Source organism: Branchiostoma floridae, chromosome 9, assembly GCF_000003815.2.
Source record: "Branchiostoma floridae strain S238N-H82 chromosome 9, Bfl_VNyyK, whole genome shotgun sequence".
Lineage (NCBI taxonomy): Eukaryota > Metazoa > Chordata > Leptocardii > Amphioxiformes > Branchiostomatidae > Branchiostoma > Branchiostoma floridae.
Genome location: NC_049987.1, coordinates 14,472,405 through 14,489,955, shown reverse-complemented (window position 1 = coordinate 14,489,955; position 17,551 = coordinate 14,472,405). Strand labels below are relative to the sequence as shown.

Genomic DNA, 17,551 nt, shown 5'->3' with positions numbered 1-17,551 from the left:
CTGCAAACAATATGTACCAGCAGAATATATATAGTAATTAGTTCCACTGTTAAAGTTTTATGTCATTCTACCATCATCGCTCTCAGCAGGTGTCTGGCTATTACCATCATTAAAAGCCAAGAATTTCCGCAGGTAGGATGCCACAAAAAACACAAGAGAGACAATGGGTAATAAGGGCCCCTCACAGATTGCACCTGGACATGATTGATTGCATTAGGTGTAGACCAATGGGAACAGAGTCTTTTGATCATGTGATCAGATCTAACCAATCATGGTACTTTCCCTTCAAACAACTCTGCTGATGTTGAACCTACCTAGCTACTGGTAACCATTTTTGTCTGAAAACCTATACCTCAAGATTTAGAATGTTTCAGGACATAAAAATGTAGTTTTGAGATGGGCTTATTTTTCTAATATAAAACAAATTTGATGTTGAGGTGTAGATTTCAAGTTTGTTCAACAACAGCAAGATTTTATAAGCAATTGCCATGTGTCCAATACAATAGCGTCAAACACAGAAATCACATCATTGCCTCATACAAATGACCTCTTCAAAAACATGATAAGAATTCAAAAGCTAGCTTTCAGTAGTGGATTGCACTGGACATTATAACAAAAACTGAAGGAAAATTAGCTATGAATGTTACAGGACTATACAGCTGAGGTTCACACAGAGTGTGATTTTGCATTTCACTGCTCTAGTTGACAAAGCAGTCAACAAAGCAAGCAAACAAATAACAATAACAAAACAAAACCCAACCAAACAAATGCCTTCTTCTGACTTATGGACTATTTTTGATAGCAACCTCACATCTATCTCCTGAACCACAAATCATATAAAACACAGCTCTATGTTAGTGGACAATTATTTTTGTTAGAATTCCAGAAAATGGCAACAAATCAGAAGTGTCATCATGGTATGATGCCGTAGACCTTGCCGATACGTTCCAGCCAATCACGGACAGCCTGTCGCAGCCCTGGGTCCGTCACGTGACACACCAGCTGGTTGATACACGGGAAGACGGCGGGCAGGAGAGTACAGAACTGCTTATCCGGCATCTGCACAGGAAAAAGAAGAATGTTAGACTTCGCGAATCTGACAATACTTTTACTTCTATGTATGTACAGAGGCTTTGTTTTTGGTTTGTCTGTCTGTTTGTATGCTCATGTGTTCAAAGGTATTTGAGTTGTTGGTATCCAAATTCTAGTCACGTTGAGGACATTGAGGGGAAGTTAGGTCAAAGGACCCAGAAAGGTCCCAGTATCTCATTCCCTGTCATGGATTTCCCTCTATATGCACATGAGAGCTGTTAGGAAAATGCTTTAGACAGAATCGGTGAGAAATTCAAATGATGAATGAAACATTAAAACACTAGAATTTAAAAAAATATATATTATCAAAGAGATTTAATGTTGATTTTTTCCCCAATGGTGCTTCTTTCGCTTGTTAAGAGAAGAGGCCATTGGCATGCTTGAAGTTTTCTAGTTAATATATAACTTGATAGTCTTAATTCACTAAAAGAATCAATTAAAAGCTAATCATACATTCAGTACAGTCCCTTTGAGGTAAACAGTAAATCTTTTTCAAAATTTGTAATATTTCCTACATATCAAGTTTCATAGAACAGGATCCCAACTACGAAGCACAAGTGACAACGGGACCATAACCCGGAAAGTGAGAAAATCTTGTCAAGTGGTAACAAAGTTGGTCAATCTACCAAAAGATGACTCCTTGAGATAAGCAGTCTCCTCCGAGACTAGGAAAGCCGCCACTTCCAGACACCCCAGCCCTAATCTATTACACAACAGCTGTATCATTCTTGGAAATATGGGGAAAACTTGTTAACTCTTTAGACCTGAAACTACCGTGCGGCCGGTAAGCAAGTTAGTGCCACCTATTTGTGTCAGCGGCAATACGGGCGGGGCACGTATCAGATCGCTATGGCGATGGGGCTTCCTCGGGCGGGGGAGGGGTTGTTGATCACTGTCAGGCGGTTGTGGACGTATCAGGAAGCTCCCACGTTCATTAGCGGTTAATCAACGACTGGTGTGTGAAAGGCGGCTTACCGAGAGGAACAAGGGTCATTACTCAAGCCACAGAGGTCAAGAGGGCAATGATCTAATCTCTTAATTGTCCTAATACAGGTTAAGTATCGTTTCAGCCATGATATCTATGCACACTTCTGTCTTCTAAGAGTCCTGCTAAAAGCATGGCGTGTGCGGCGAGCCCATTTTCGCCGAAAAATCGATAAGCGTACGTTTCAACGAGTCGATGGTAGCCAATGATTTTTTTCTACCGGGATGGCCGCATGCGATAGCGTCTAGAAGCGATTGGCGTCTTATCGTACCGGCTTTTAGCGAGCACCCTCTTAAACAAGAAGCTCGCCACAAATTATACACTTAGATACATAGATTCATTTGTCTTGCCGCGTTGAGTCATAAACTTTCCAATTTCGAGGTTTCCATAAGACAATATAAAAATGGATCACTTTTTCCTATTGTCTTCATTGCTATCTCTCTATATATAAAGATTTAAAAAACAAATACTAATTGCATAATCAAGTAACACATAATGGAAGCTTTACCCTATTTTGATGTGGGAATATCAACACTTAAAATTTTATTGGTCATTAAAATTTCTTGTTAAAATGAAAAAGGTTCCAGTAATGAAATTAACTAAAAACTAGTGACCACCATTTTATCTTTACCAAATGGCTGTCTTTGCAATCTGCAATTTCAAAGGGTACCTCTAGGGGGACCTTGCAATGTTGAAAAAACGAATTTAGATAACATACATGCAGGCCATGTCATAGCCCCCCACCCTCAAATTCAAACATTTTTTTTTGAAAAAAATCATGCAAACTGCAAAAAAAAAAGAAAGAAATACAGTACAAGATACAGTATAAGATGATAATATAATGAATAGCCCTTTGGACATTTCCGGCTGATGATCACGACACGGTCCCAGCTGTTGCAAGGAAGTGGGGCCCACGGACACTTTGCCGCCTGGGGGCTACTATCGGTCATTGCAACATCTTTTACACACAAGAGGTCATCAACCTTGCTTATCCTCCAGCTTCTTACTTTGAAAAAAATACATAGTAAACTGACTTAACCCTCCCCTAGCTGAGGTAGCTTTTTTGCACAAAATTTAAATGAACTAGAGGGTAAGACAGTAGAACGCAAAGGCTAGAGAAGCATAATATCATGTACCTCTCGTTTCACAATACTAGAAGTTAGTAGAAGGAAGTGCAACTCGGATTTTCTGACTGGAAAATTGTCATCAACTCAAGGATATGTTGTAACAGCAACAGTTGTATAACAGAAGAAAAGACGGTATTTGCAAGATTGGCCGATGCACAATCGCAAGCGATACGGCGCTGCTGACCGCACCTGACATCGGAGAGGGCAGCTGCGACCTTCTCCGTAACCGCCGCCGACAGAGATAAATGACCGTAATGGTCACAGCTGCGTGATACGGCCGCCCCTGCGCCATCCTGCCATTAACCTGTCCAGTTTGGTTGAATGGTGGTCAGACGGTAGGGGCACCTTTATCTGATGGCTTCCAACAATGCTCCCAGGCAGATACTGTATGCAGGCCTAAGGTGTGGCATTAGCCACTAGATAAAATGTAACTGCCTACCACAACATGTCTACAAAGCTGGTGCTGAAACTTTTGAACAACAACTTTACTCTCTGGCACCAAAGCAGAATTGTCGTACTTTTCACTTTTCCAAATTAGGCAAAATCTACTTGTTCAACTTGGATGTCTTTACAATAGTTGAATGTAATATTGTTCATGTAATTAAGAATATTTGTACATTTGTGGTACAATATAAAATCAATATGAGGTCAGTGTCTATCTTGACTACATTTTAGGCTGTTACATAGAAAATTGATCAACGAGTATGCAAATGTTGCTGTTCTTGAAATTGGGAATCATCGCGTTTAAAGAGATGAAGGTTAATTAAATTGAAGACATCAATCAAATCCAACCTTTTGCAGAAGTTGCAGAGTTGATAAAACGATCTCTGTCCAGGTCTGCACCCTGGCGTCCGAATCTTTCATCACTGCGAACTTTTTCCTGTCATGCTGGGACCTGGGTGGTTGCTGTTGGGGTTGCTGCTTGGTGGCACTCTGCTCAGCAGCGCCATCTAGTGACTGCTGTGGGTTTTGCCCCTTACTTGGCACAGGAGGAGGCCCCTTCATGAGGCTGGAGGTTGCTCTATCACCCTGCTTTTCCTCCTACAGTTAAAGAAAAGGCTATTAAAGATGACTAACCTTTAGCATGCTAAGTGCCCATCACTATACTCAGGTGAAAATGAGTACCTAGCTTCGGCTCACGGTGATTTACATCATTCACCCGGACGGGAGACCTGGCGCATATGAAAGGGTATGTCACCCCGTAAGGGGCGGTATAACCCCGTCGTGTGTAAACATGTGCGAACATGTGCGATCACGTCGACCGATGATGTATGTTCGTCTGTATCTCTGTGGATCTGCCGCTACCAGCCCAAAGCTGCCTAGGCAGATCCGTGTAATGAGTTGTATCATTGGCAAATAAATAAATAAATAGAAATAAAATAACATATACTGGCTAATAGAGAACTCAGTAAATAAGGGTTAAGCATGCAGACATACCAACAAGAACCTGCCAGGACTACCAAGCTTCATTTCATTAAAGTCAGCTTCTTCCCAAAAACTTTTCAGTTTAAGAATTTTTACTTCTAGATACAGCCGGGGCATTTTCATTGGTTTTATCTAATTCCGAATATGCATTGCTTGTACATGTGTATCGGACATGTTGTTCAATGTGAAACCACCTGCTGTTGCAATGTGCCTGCAGTACTCACAAATTATGCTAGAGGGCAGTCATGCCTATGACCAATAACATTATACAACGTCCTTGCCTCTACCAAGTGTCCCACCTTTACAAATGTGGTCATGGACTGATGCTGCTTGTGTTTCTTATACTGTGCCACCAGTTTGTCGATGGTCTTGTTGGTTGCTAAGGTGTAGATACTCTCCATCTTCCCCTTCCGTTCCTTCTTCTCCTCCTTGGCCCTAGCCTCTTCCTTATTGTCGGAAGACTTCCCTTCTGCACTGCTGCCACCACTGTCTGTGGAGCCCCGTCTTCCTCCTAAAAAGGATATGGACACATTGTTAGCTCTCAGGCAAGTGTTAAAAACCACAGACCAAGCATGCAAAAGATCTCAAAATTTACAATAGTCCAAATCCCAAGTTGAATGTTCCGTTTGCCTCTCAGCTCTAAATACAGATTGAACTGCTGTTTCATATGTACACTAGCGGTTTACACTTTTGTGGATACTGATTTTGAGTAAAAATTTATCATAATGTATCATATATAGTAATAGATAACTGTGAAAGTTATAGAAAGTTGTTGAGTCTGGTATTGCAAGCAAATCATCTTCTTTAGAATAAATAGCCACTTTTCCCCTAAGCCTCTCCTGATCTTCGAGCATCTGTGGAATATTCAGTTTCAATACTGTTGAGATTTACTTTAGTTCTAATTTTGTTGTTGCAAGCTTTTACAGACATTTTTTTACACAAAGCAGATCTAGACTTTACCTCCACCTTGACACATCCCCCGCCACCATCTAGTACCAATTTTGAAGCTTACCCGTCCTTGAATGATTGACACCCTCCCATACTCCCACCTCCTCCATCCTCCTCCCTCCCCGAGTGACCACTTCTGCACCCTGGGGAACCTGGTACGACACCGTGACACAGCGCAAGGAACCTCCGTTCATCTGCATATGCGACATATCGACCGGGATCCCAGGAAAATGATTACCTTGCTGCGGCTCTTCCATGGTGACCTGCCCCAACGTTTGACCCTGCGGCTGGATCTGGTGTACCTCTCCCATTGGCGATGTCGATTTCTTCTCCGGGGGAAGGGGCATCAGGACCTTCTTCTTATCGTCTTTTGGATTCTGTGCTTCGGCGCTGAGCAGGAAGAGGTGGGGTTCGTCGGTGATGTTGTCGGCGCCGTGCTCGCCCAGACTCTTGTTGATCAACATCTGGATGTAGTTGCTGCACAGCTCTGCGACCATGCGGTTCAGCCGAAGGAAAACCCAGTCCTGGTTGTCAGCCACGTCTGGCATGATGTTCAGCTCCGGGTGAATGAACGACTGCGCTCGCTTAAAGTTCCTCCTCCGGGGGCCCTTTCCCGGCGCCGCTTCCGTACTTGCCGTGCTACAAGTAGACGATGTCCGCTCTTTGCTGTAGAGGATTTCTTTCACCTTCTCCGGAGTGAAAGCCGAGCCGGCGTGTTGGCACTTTTCGATGAGAGCATGCATGTAGAATGTGAGGCTACTTTCTGTCTGCTTGTACAGGTTTGCTGCTGCCTCCAGCTTCCCCACCTTCTGGAACAGAAACTTCAGACCGGGGCGAGCGTCGAACTCGCACGCCGTGTTGTACGACTCTAACAGGCACTCGAATATCTTGACCAGGTTTTTCGGTGACAGATAGTCCAGAAGTCCCGGCAAATGTTCTGACTGCTTGCTGTTTGAGTCTTTGGACTCGCAGTTTGCGGCAGTCCCACCAGGGGGACTCATTGGTGTGGAGACGAGGATGTGTTCCTCTGCAGTGCTCTTCGTGCCGGCACCGGACAATAGCAAGGAACCAAGAAGCTGGAGAAGGAGCTGGTGGGAGATCAGACCCACAACTACGTTCTTGAAGGGAATCCTGCGTGGAAGAGACGATGAAGGAGCATGTAAATCGAGCAAGTGAATTTCAAAAGCTTCATTTCAACAGGGTTCTTGATCTTCCTTGTTGACAGTTTATTTACTGAGATATGTATCATATCCCTGAAGTCAAAAGAAACAAGCAATAAACAAATGATTGGTTCTAAAGATATTTTACAATTTATATGTACTACTACTACTACTGCTACTTCTATCATTACAACTGTCAGTCAGTCTAGTACAGGAAAAAGGATATACCAATTATTACACACCAAAATAAGAGAGCAAAGTTGAAAAATAACAGTTCAAAATGTCCAGGAGTCCGGGAGAACAATCAAAACAACATGAAACAATTCTCTAGTGAATGTCTTACTAGAAGTGACTCCTCTACTTGTTTCTCAACCATTTGGAATGGATTTATGAACAGTCATCGGAAATGGATTTGCAAATGGATTTTCTCAGTGAAACTCACCTTTTCCCCACAGGTGAGCCTTCCATGTCAGGTGGGTGGATAAGGAAGATGTAGGAACGGTTGTCGTCCTCCAGGTCAGGGTTACTGGAGGCCTGTTGGTCCTCTACTTGAAATACCTGTAAAACACGACAGAGAATATAAAATGGACTCACAAAATGTATGAAATGGACTCACAAAATGAGAAATTGTTTCTGTAACTGTATCTATATAGCTGGTGCAACAGTCAGTCACTCCTAAATTTTGCACATTTAACTGTACTGATGGGTTGAAGCTATCTAGTGGGAATGCCCCTTGTTTGATTGTATGCAGTGCTTGCTTGCAGTACCAATGTGAGCTACAAGAGGGCCTGCATTCAACCTTGACCTTTGTGTTCCCGAGACCTAGCCACATGCCAAATATCATCACAATCCATCCGGAGGTTCTTAATTAAGTTATGCTAACCAGAAATATCCACAAACACAAAACATGCAAACATAAACTATACCTCTGTGTTCATGGCGGTACTCAGTACCAGTCTAAGAACACTTGTGTTAAAACCTGTCAATTTATACATCAGAGCCACAAACAAACAAACAAACAAACAAACAAACTAGTCCCCACCTGCTGAGCCAGACTGCGTATCCTGATACACTCCATCTCGGAACAGTCCGTCCGCGCCGACACCCTGACCTGTCCCACGTCTCCGTTAAACTCCAGCGAGCCAGCGTTGAAGCACGCCATCAGGAGCTTCACGCTCTTCAGACTGGCGTTGACGGCGTGGAGCAGTCCCTCACACGCCACCGACCACATCTCCTCCGTAAAGGATGGACCAGCACTCAGCAGTAGATGTCTGGAGTATGCAAAGAAAATACAAGGGTATTGTTTGAATGTTGTACTTGGGATTCTGATTAACTACAAGTAAATGTATTTTAACGTCAGGGACAGGGAAACACAGTCAGCACCAGGGACAGATAAACATAGTCAGCACCAGGGACAGGGAAACACAGTCAACACCAGGGACATGGAAACACAGTCAGCACCAGGGACAGGGAAAAATAGTCAGCACCAGGGACAGGGATAGACAGTCAGGAAAAGAGAAATATTCAGCACCAAGGACAGTGAAACATAGTCAGCACCAGGGACAAGGAAACACTGTCAGTACCAGGGACAGGGAAACTCAGTCAGCACAAAGAACATGAAAACACCTTCAGCACCAAGGACAAAACTTAAATCTTTACGAATCTTCAAAACAAACTTACCTAAGACAGGCACATCCTAGTCTAGAGATAGCCTCCACAGGCTGTCCTATACACTCCACCAGTAGACTGAGCAGCTGTCGGATCATCACAGGCACGTCGGTGGACACCCAGGCCTCGTCTCGAGCGGCAAACAGGTTGGTGTGCTCCACCACCAGGTCCGTGGACAGGCCGCACGCGTGTTTGAAGTTTGCCTTGGACGTGTCCCAGAAGTCCGGGACGTGGTGGCTGCGCCGCACCCAGGATTGTAGCATTGGGAGGAGGAGGTGGGTCACGGCGAACACTGCAAACTGGGGGCCTATAGTAGGGAAAACATGAGTGTGGTGAGAAAGTTACCTTCAACATACTTATTTCTCAATTGGTACTCTAGTACTACCACAGCACGTATCTTTATTGTATAGCTAGTATAAGTGTGGACTTTGGCATAATGCATTCATTTAGCTGTCAAACATTGTGTAAAGATACAATTGATCCCTGGTCATGTGGCTAAAAACCCAGCTTCTGGATCAAAGGGTCAGGGGTTCAATTAATATTCCACCCAATGGTGTTCTGAGTCTTGGTTGATACACTAATCATAGTAGATACTAGACTTAGTCTTTTCAAAGAGTCATTCCAAGTTATTCATCTATATTTGAGGAGAGATAGACATTGAGCAAGGTAAATGACCTACTGCTGTTCATAAAAATAGTATGCCCCAGCATGCTACATAGCCAAAAGATTTAACTAGCTTTCACTAATAATGAACTCAACTCAAGCACTGATGCATCCATTTCTGCTTGTTCCTACACACATATAGAACAGGTGTGCAAACAGGTGAGCATTCTTACCTGGCACTTCTGCAACAGATCTAAGGAGTTTGAAGAGCAGCTCCAGGGTCTGAGGCTGGTATGTCTTAGGGCAGGTAGTGACAGAACCTGTCAGCCCTTCAAGGAGCAGGAACCACACCCGGATAACACCTGCACAGGTAGAGGGTGCTCTTTAAGTCTCTTAGGATAACTATACTTTAGGATAACTACATTGCGCCACCTAGCAACTTTGTTCCAGACTGCAGACTACAACTATGCATATACATGTAAATCCTATCCCCCAAACTATATATGCCATCTTCGCAGCGGTGGTGTTTTCTTGGTGCTTTTGTTTTGTAGGATTTTCAATTGCTTACAAGCTAAAGCAGCAAGAAGATGGTCGAGAATGAGATACATCTAAGACACTACCTGTGTTGTCATCCATAGAGAAGACAGGATAGTTGCACGTCTTCCTCTCCCTCCCATCATCTTCATCTTCTTCTTCCTCATCATCACTGTCATACTCTGACCCTCCTGACCTTGAAGTAGACCTCTTCCTGGCTGCTGAATCTACGGCTTCCCTCCTGGTGTCTATCTTCAGTACATTGTTGATGTTGATGTGATTGGCACCCTGGGGGAAAAAAATCAATTACACTGATTATCTTAGGATGCTATTGATGACTATTTTTCAGTTCAATAGCATGCTGTCTAGTGGTTAGGGGGCCTAAGAACTATGACATCTACTTTGATATACAATAGCCGGACCAGGTGATAACTTGGAATATCACATGGGGTTCTACTGTTATCACACAGGCTTCCACAGAATAATTCCAATGCATGCCTCGTGTGCCAAATATGCTGCGGTCAAAAATTCAATATTGGATTCAGATGTTGGAATTGCCATTGTTACAATTTTTTTTCTGAGGACACCAACTTTTGTCAACTGGCAAATGCTGCATTGATACATGTGTTTTCTTGGAAGTGTATGACATAAATAAGATACAACACAGTGTATTGCATATCACCCTCAATCCAAGACCTCCTATGGGATCAATCACTCTTTGACCTTCAGCTGTTGAGCCATCCTACCCACAGTCAGTCTGGTACCCCAGGTGATACGGAATACACTGTGTTCTATTCTGTATGTACATGGAGGCCAATATGTTATCAATAGATGCTACCAATACTAATACTTGCACTAATAGACTTAAACAAAGTAAGGATAACCTTCGACCTTTGACCTATCTTTCGACCTTCAAACCCTGATCGACCTCTCACCTTGAAGACAGGACATGAAGGCATGGTGTACATGGAGGCCAGAGTCTTGTGACACCTGTGCAGGTACTCCAGGGCAGGCAGACACAGGTCCCCACGCTCCCTACTCTCCTCCTGGTCTGGGGGTGGGGGGGCCTCCACCTGCTCAAAGTCACTGTCAGTGTCATCGTCATCATCTGAGTCCGAATCACCCTCTCGGACTCCTGTGGGGAGAAGAAGGAAAGTTTGTCTGAGTCTAACCTTTTGCAATGGTTGGATGTTCTGCTCGTAAAACCTGTCAGTGAGGAAAATGTTTCAAGTATCCCAACATGTTTTAGAAGACTGTGAAAGTGTGATACATTACAGACATTACTCTGAAGGGCCTTTGCAGAATATACAGATTAAAAAATACAGTGCTTTCTACACAAATATGGTAATCAAAGGACAATCAATGCTGTTATTATATCTGTATGACTGCAATGTACATAATACATGTATTAGTTGTCTGCAAGACACTTTTTGCTGAGGCAGCCATTTTGAGTTTTAGTTGACCTCAGTACAACATAATTGTCCAGGGAAAAAATTCTACAAGTAGGTTTTGCCTGCAAACACTAATTCTTCATTGTTCTCCTTACCATGAGGCCCACGGATGAACTTGAGCAGACACAGGATACAGTCCATGGCAGCGTTAGCAAACACGTGGACATTCTCCGTACCGAGGAAGGCCTCGAACACGTCAAACACTGGCGCGGTCGGCTGCTCGTGGCGCTCCTCACTGATGAAATAATCTCCTCCCTGATGTAACATTAATCATAGAAATGACAAGAGTCAGGTTTATGACATAAACTTAAAATGTATTTACATGTACAGATTATTCATACTTCAATACAAAAGACTGAAGATAGGTATCGTTCCATAAACTATCTAATTCAGTCTCTGTCTTTACAGTTAACGTTACAGTTATATACATGTACTACCCAACTGTATTCAGTATACTGGTAAGAAATATTAACTTCTTCTCGTGGCCTAGTCAGAAGTCATAAGTGAAACAATTTGGTCCTCTTATCATAACAAAAAGGCTACTTCATTACAAAGGGAATCTTGTATGTCACTATGCAAAATGTACATGTACACTACATGGACTGTCGTATTATAATACATTACATTCAAACAATAGCACACATTACCCTTCCATTGTAGCAACTTCTTCTCATGACTGACAGCATTTCACTAGATACAATATTCTGAAAAGATCTCTGACAATTCTCTGTGGACTATAAGCAGTGCTGTGTTGTCAGTTACAAGCTACATCCTTCTGTACTATTGATTTCTGTGTTTTCGGATATTCATTATGTAACACAGCTGAACATCTATCTGTTGGCTGACAACCCAAACAATTCAATACTGTAGTAACATTTACTTCCATATCTATTCTACAGTTTAAATGGAAGTCTCAGTAGACCCAAATCTTGCAGTAGACTATAGCATCCAATGTCTTTTTATTAATAGAAAATAACACTTAAGCTATCTCTTCTGATAATACATATTTCCTTGTCAATTTTCCTCTATATCCCCAACCTTGACAATAAATTACAATCATTATGTATAATAACCCTGACCCCAACTCTCAGTCCAATCCAACCAGTGCTTTCATTCTCCTTTTCTTTTTCCACTGTATGCCGCAGTATTAGAATAGTCATGCTTATTATATGGATTGAAACAAATTATTAGAGAAATGATTAAAGTCCACCTATATACATCATTCAACATGTTTTGTCAATGATGAAGAAAACTGGTCATCATCATTTAAATAAAAGATTAGAGTATCATCTTCAAAAACAATACCTTTGAAAAAAATATTCAATATCTAAAAATCAATGCATTATCTACAGCATAGTAAAAACTGTTTATACCTTTGGTTTGTAAACCTTGACCACCCTCAGAGCCCCAAACAGTGGTCTCCAGCCTGACTTAATACTCGTGGTGCTGGCCTCAACCAGCTCGGCTATGGAGCTCACAACCTAGAAAAAAGTAAACTAAAGATCAGCAAAATCCTGTAAATCTGTTCTAAATCATTTCACGAGAGCACTGTGTATTGCAAATTGTCATTCAAATATCTCTAATCTTCAAGTAGTGAAAAATTGCATGCACAAGTGCTTTTCATACTGCGATGCTAAATTTCACAAATTTTTGAGTTACAAGCAAAACATTCTTTCAAGTCTTTTTTGACAACATAAATATGTACATTGTCAAGCTATGTACAATGTAAGTATGTTAGATTTAGAACAAGAGCTTTATGATATAAGATCAAATTAGCGGAGTGATCCACAACAGTTTTCTTTAAAAAAAAATGCTATCACAACATATAAGATTTCTATTGTTACTGTACCAGAATGATGGTGTCCAAAGAAATAGGTTATGCAACAAAACTGTGAAATGCAGTTCAGAGCTAGAGATGAAGAAAGAGGGGTTAGTTTGTTAAGGAAACCCAAAACAGAAGAGAAAAAAATACTTCGGGATTGAAAAGAAAGAGTCCATTGAAGAAGACACCATAGCCCCAATTGCTGTCAAAAATGAGAAGAAAACAAAACATAAAAACGCCATAAAATAATGCCATATAACAAAGTGCTCAACAAAAATCAGAAAATAGAAGTTACAAATTTCAACAATGAAAAGTCTGGAATCATTCTGACAGAACCTTTTGTCATATTCAAGTATATGCATGTTGCCCTTTTGATATACAATTAATTTGTCTCCAGGTGTATATAACATGTAGTAAGATATTTCCCTGTATAGTATTAAAAAATAACCTTTCTGAAATATTTCTTTAAAGAAGACAAATTTATTTTATCACCTAAATTTTTCAATTTTCCCTGTGACACAGTCAAATTTGTTATTATTTGATGGCAAGATAGTCACCTGATATAAAAATCAACAGTGGGTCATGCACATTTTTTTTGCCACAAAATCTACCCAAACTGGGTTTGGTTCCCCAAAAAGTGCTTGATGATTGAGAGGACACCAAGTGTATTACTGCCCAAAATGTCAGTTGGAGCTTGCAGACTCCTTGGCTGATGTGTGATAGGTGCTACCTATCATAATCATACACACTAGTATGAACAGCTTCCAACATAGATGCCCCCCTCCCCCACTGACCAGGCATCAGTCCTTACCTGGTCCTGTACATCATTATCACACAGCTCCAGACACAGGAGATTCTCAAACGGTTTGAAGAGCGCCTCGTTAAAGTTGAAGTGCGGTTTCTCTTCTCGGTTGTTCAGCAGCTCGATCATAATGTCATGGATACACGTAACCGCCCTCTTGGAGACATGGCGATCCTTGTGGCAGGCAGCCTGCAAAAACCCTTGGTGAGACCTTTTTTTTTCAAAATCATTGAAACTTCAATGGAACAGTACACTCCTGTTGTAAAAATGTGCTACAATATTGTGCAAAAGGAAGTCTGCAGGGTATTGAAATGCAAGTCATTTGCAAGCAAAAGTTCCACTAAGATCTGTGTTGATAGCTATCCTAACTGCTTTGTTTTCTGATCTCAGGAATTGTGTAACCCCTGATTCAGCACCAAGGACAGACACTTCTTCAAACACACTTCTATTTTGATAAATAGTAGATAACAATGCTTTTGTGAAACTTAACTATCTTATTGGCCTGCTGTATGTAATAGACTTTTTGTAACAAGACAACCCTTTATGCTGAAGTCAGCATGATATACTTCTACTTCATTATATTTCAATGCCCCAAAACAACAGTTGCAACAAAGTGACAGTGAGATTGACAATTCTTTACTTGTAAAAAAAAAACAAAAAAAAACAATTGAATCCTGCCTACCTCCACTAAATGAGGTGCTACGATGCCCCAGGCACGCATGATGTGCAGCAGTGGTCGCTGGAAGCTGCGGGAACAGCGCAGCATGACCTCACCCAGGTGACTCAGGTGCAGGTAGGTGCTGAACTGGCTGCCATTTCCTGCAAAGGTTATTTCTCTTTAAGATACCTCGAGAATGACTATAGAGTAGAGGGAGCTAAAAATGCTGGTGCAGGGTTTTTTTGTTCAGTTTTTTTGAGTATGTGATAGCTATTCATGTGCATATCTTGGTACTTTCAGTTGATCTGAGCGAAACTATTTTCATTATTACTTTGTCTACATAATGGCTTGTCATCCCAACTCAAGTATAAATACATACACATCCTAACTTGCAATACTTTCTTCATTCAGAAGTCTCATTATATGAATTCATAATCATAACCTGACCTGGCTACACAAGTTACACACATGTTTTACACATAGGATAACTACCTGTGGGTTTGGGCATCATGACAGGGTCAATGACCTCAGGGGCAGTACTGAACAGCTGGTCAGCTGACACCTGTCTCAGCTCTGTCAGGAAACCCACCAGGGCATGCAGGTTCAGGCTGGTAGCTGCCTCCTCAAACAACCTGGGGGCAAAGGGTGAAGGTTAGACTTAGAAACATGCAGATTCAGGCTAGTAGCTGCGTCCTCAAACACTCTGGAGTCAAAGGGCAAAGGTTAGACTTAAAGACACCAGGGCATGCAGGTAGATTAAGGCTTGTATCTGCAACCTGGGGTCAAAGAGCAAAGGTTAAACATGTCAAGTCGTACAAACAGGTCAAAGGCTACAAATTATTTTACATGAAATTTGTGCGCTTCTACAAATATAATTTGTAAGTACCTGATCATGAAATCAAGTAGCAAAGATAAAAACAAGGATGCATCAAAGCTTAATTTACAAAATAGAGGTTTATTTCTTGCATATTTAAATACTGTAAATTGAAATGAAATATGACTTGCATAGGTGTTTTCTATTAATTGGAGTCCCTTAATTGTACTTAGATGAACTACTGACCTGTCCACATCAGCTGACAGTCTGTACACAGCCTTGGCAGCATTAGCAGAGCTGAGCACACCGCCTCCCTTAGCTGACATCTCCAGTCCTGTCTCCTTCCTCCCCTCTGTGATCATCTCATGGATGTTGATACTGGGGATCACCGGATTGGCTGCTGGCATATACATGGCTTCAGGGCCACCTAGGTTTAAAGGTCAAGAGTTAAAGACTTCCATTTTGGCATGTCACATTAGAAACCTCCTACTCTTCAAAGTGGTAGTTGGAAACTTGTCGTGCACAAGATCTTTATTTTTGTATGACAAGAAACAAGCTTTGAACATGCAGAACAAAGAAACTGTTGGTAGCTCATTGCACTGTTGATCTGTTCCAAAACAACATGCATTGTGGGTTCTGCATCACAGCAAGTCTGGAATTTCCATTTGCTATGACTATACTGAGGAGGTTGCATGTTTTTCCTGCATTCACCATAAGTAAAAGATTGTCAGTGAGACTTTTACAATTTCTTTTTCAGTAACTATACGCAAAACTTTGGTTGATCAGGAAGAAGATATCAAATCTAAGGCCCTCTGGCAGCTAATTTTCAATTTGTTTTCAATCATATGGCATGCATGTATCCTACATATGTTCCAAGTGCTTTCTACCATGAGCTCGAGGTTGCACATCTCATGCATAATGAACAGTGATCACCATGTACCACAGACTTACCATACAGTTATAAGCATGTCCAGCACCAGGGAGGGGTTTGCAGACAACAAACGTTAAAGCAGACAAACCACATTCAAGTACATGTACAAGCAACACTACACACAGAATACTAGCCACATTGATTTTCTTGTAGCACAAACGCATTTACAGTTAACATAGCAGATATGGTAGTCAGTTCATCATGGGCCTTCATACCCTACAATATAGTAGAATTCTTCTAAAGCAACAGTGCTGGCTATACTAAACTGTCATTGGACTCTGCATTGAATTTTTAGCACAAAAAACTAGCTTTGCTTCAATGTTGGCCTTGACCCCTTACCTGAGAGGTCATCATAGGTCATTGACATGTCCTGTGGAAGCTCCTTCTGGTGTTGCACCTTGGGAAGGCTGGCCTGGTTGTCCCCTCCACTGAAGTGGGAGTGTTCTAGGTGGGACACGTAGGCACAACACCTGGTAGGGGGGGGGGGGGGGGGGAAGATGTACAAGTCATGTACATGTTGGGAAGATCTTGTTTAGGCAAAAAAGGCGCAACAACAAATTGAAACTGGGTTCCTCCGTCGTATGTCCAGTCCATTAAATCTGTATAGTTACACTCTCTTAGTTTCAAAAGCTTAATATAGGTAAACTTAGTCTTTGGGCCGATGTGATGCAAGATTTTAATCAGTTTTGACACTCATTTGGTGAAAACAAACAGAAATCTGTTTGACAAATATCTGCTTATTCATAGTCATCCTCCATCCTTACGCATCTTTTTCTAAAAAGAAACAAGCCACTTTGTAAAGTTACGTACCTTCTACAAGGACCCTTCACAAATTATGACACCATGCAAAAGTGTTTTTGTGCTACCATATTGCCTGCCTAAAGACATGTTTCCAGCACTCTGGGGAGTGACTGCCCATCTCAATAGTCCCTAGAATCTATGTTTACCTTACCTAAAGACATGTTTCCAGCACTCTGCAGAGTGACTGCCCATCTCCAGCCCAGTGTTGAGCAGTGCGTCCATGCTCAGTACGTGAGCCGCGTGCAGGCGGAGGGGCTGTGGCTTGTTCATCTTGGCCTTCAGACCCTTCTTGTCCCCGGGGGATACCTGAGGCTTGCTGGGTTCCAGTGATATACACGAGGCGTTGGCCAACTGGGCAAACACTGCACCACACCTTTCCTGGACACCTGGGGAATGAGATAAGAGAAAGATACCTGAATTAGGGCTCGTAATACTTTTTTTGACATACGAGAACAATGTGGTATTGCACTCAACTTATTCTATTTAATAGAGCCAAATACTAAGTACAGACAGGAAGTCCCATACCCATTTTTACACCTGGGTGAAGTGAGGAAGGTTGTGTAAAGTGCCTTTCCCAAAAGCACGACATGGTTATGGTTATTAACTGTGTGTATGAAAGTACTTTTGTACACTATCATACAGCATATTGACATTTAAGAAAAGCAGTCTTGAAACCTATGGTGTACATGACTGTATGAAGATTTGTAATAATTAGGTTTTTCCAAAATTC

General features: G+C 41.8%; 1 protein-coding gene across 5 annotated transcripts in view; it reads right to left on the bottom strand.

Moving 5' to 3' along the window:
* Positions 1-6: 6 nt before the first annotated feature.
* Positions 7-17,551, bottom strand: part of LOC118423385 (brefeldin A-inhibited guanine nucleotide-exchange protein 3-like) — a 32,514-nt gene continuing 14,969 nt past the window's right edge. For all 5 annotated transcript variants that reach the window (XM_035831509.1, XM_035831513.1, XM_035831510.1 and 2 more), the window contains 18 exons: positions 16,973-17,207; positions 16,360-16,490; positions 15,336-15,516; positions 14,768-14,907; positions 14,300-14,436; positions 13,627-13,806; positions 12,367-12,474; positions 11,089-11,248; positions 10,478-10,677; positions 9,629-9,830; positions 9,242-9,370; positions 8,418-8,712; positions 7,780-8,008; positions 7,180-7,295; positions 5,816-6,708; positions 4,929-5,140; positions 3,997-4,245; positions 7-1,059 (listed from right to left, as the gene is read on the bottom strand). In XM_035831509.1, coding sequence (XP_035687402.1) covers positions 913-1,059; positions 3,997-4,245; positions 4,929-5,140; positions 5,816-6,708; positions 7,180-7,295; positions 7,780-8,008; positions 8,418-8,712; positions 9,242-9,370; positions 9,629-9,830; positions 10,478-10,677; positions 11,089-11,248; positions 12,367-12,474; positions 13,627-13,806; positions 14,300-14,436; positions 14,768-14,907; positions 15,336-15,516; positions 16,360-16,490; positions 16,973-17,207 — 3,944 coding nt within the window. In that variant the 3' untranslated portion in view covers positions 7-912. The remainder of the gene's footprint in view (positions 1,060-3,996; positions 4,246-4,928; positions 5,141-5,815; positions 6,709-7,179; positions 7,296-7,779; positions 8,009-8,417; positions 8,713-9,241; positions 9,371-9,628; positions 9,831-10,477; positions 10,678-11,088; positions 11,249-12,366; positions 12,475-13,626; positions 13,807-14,299; positions 14,437-14,767; positions 14,908-15,335; positions 15,517-16,359; positions 16,491-16,972; positions 17,208-17,551) is intronic.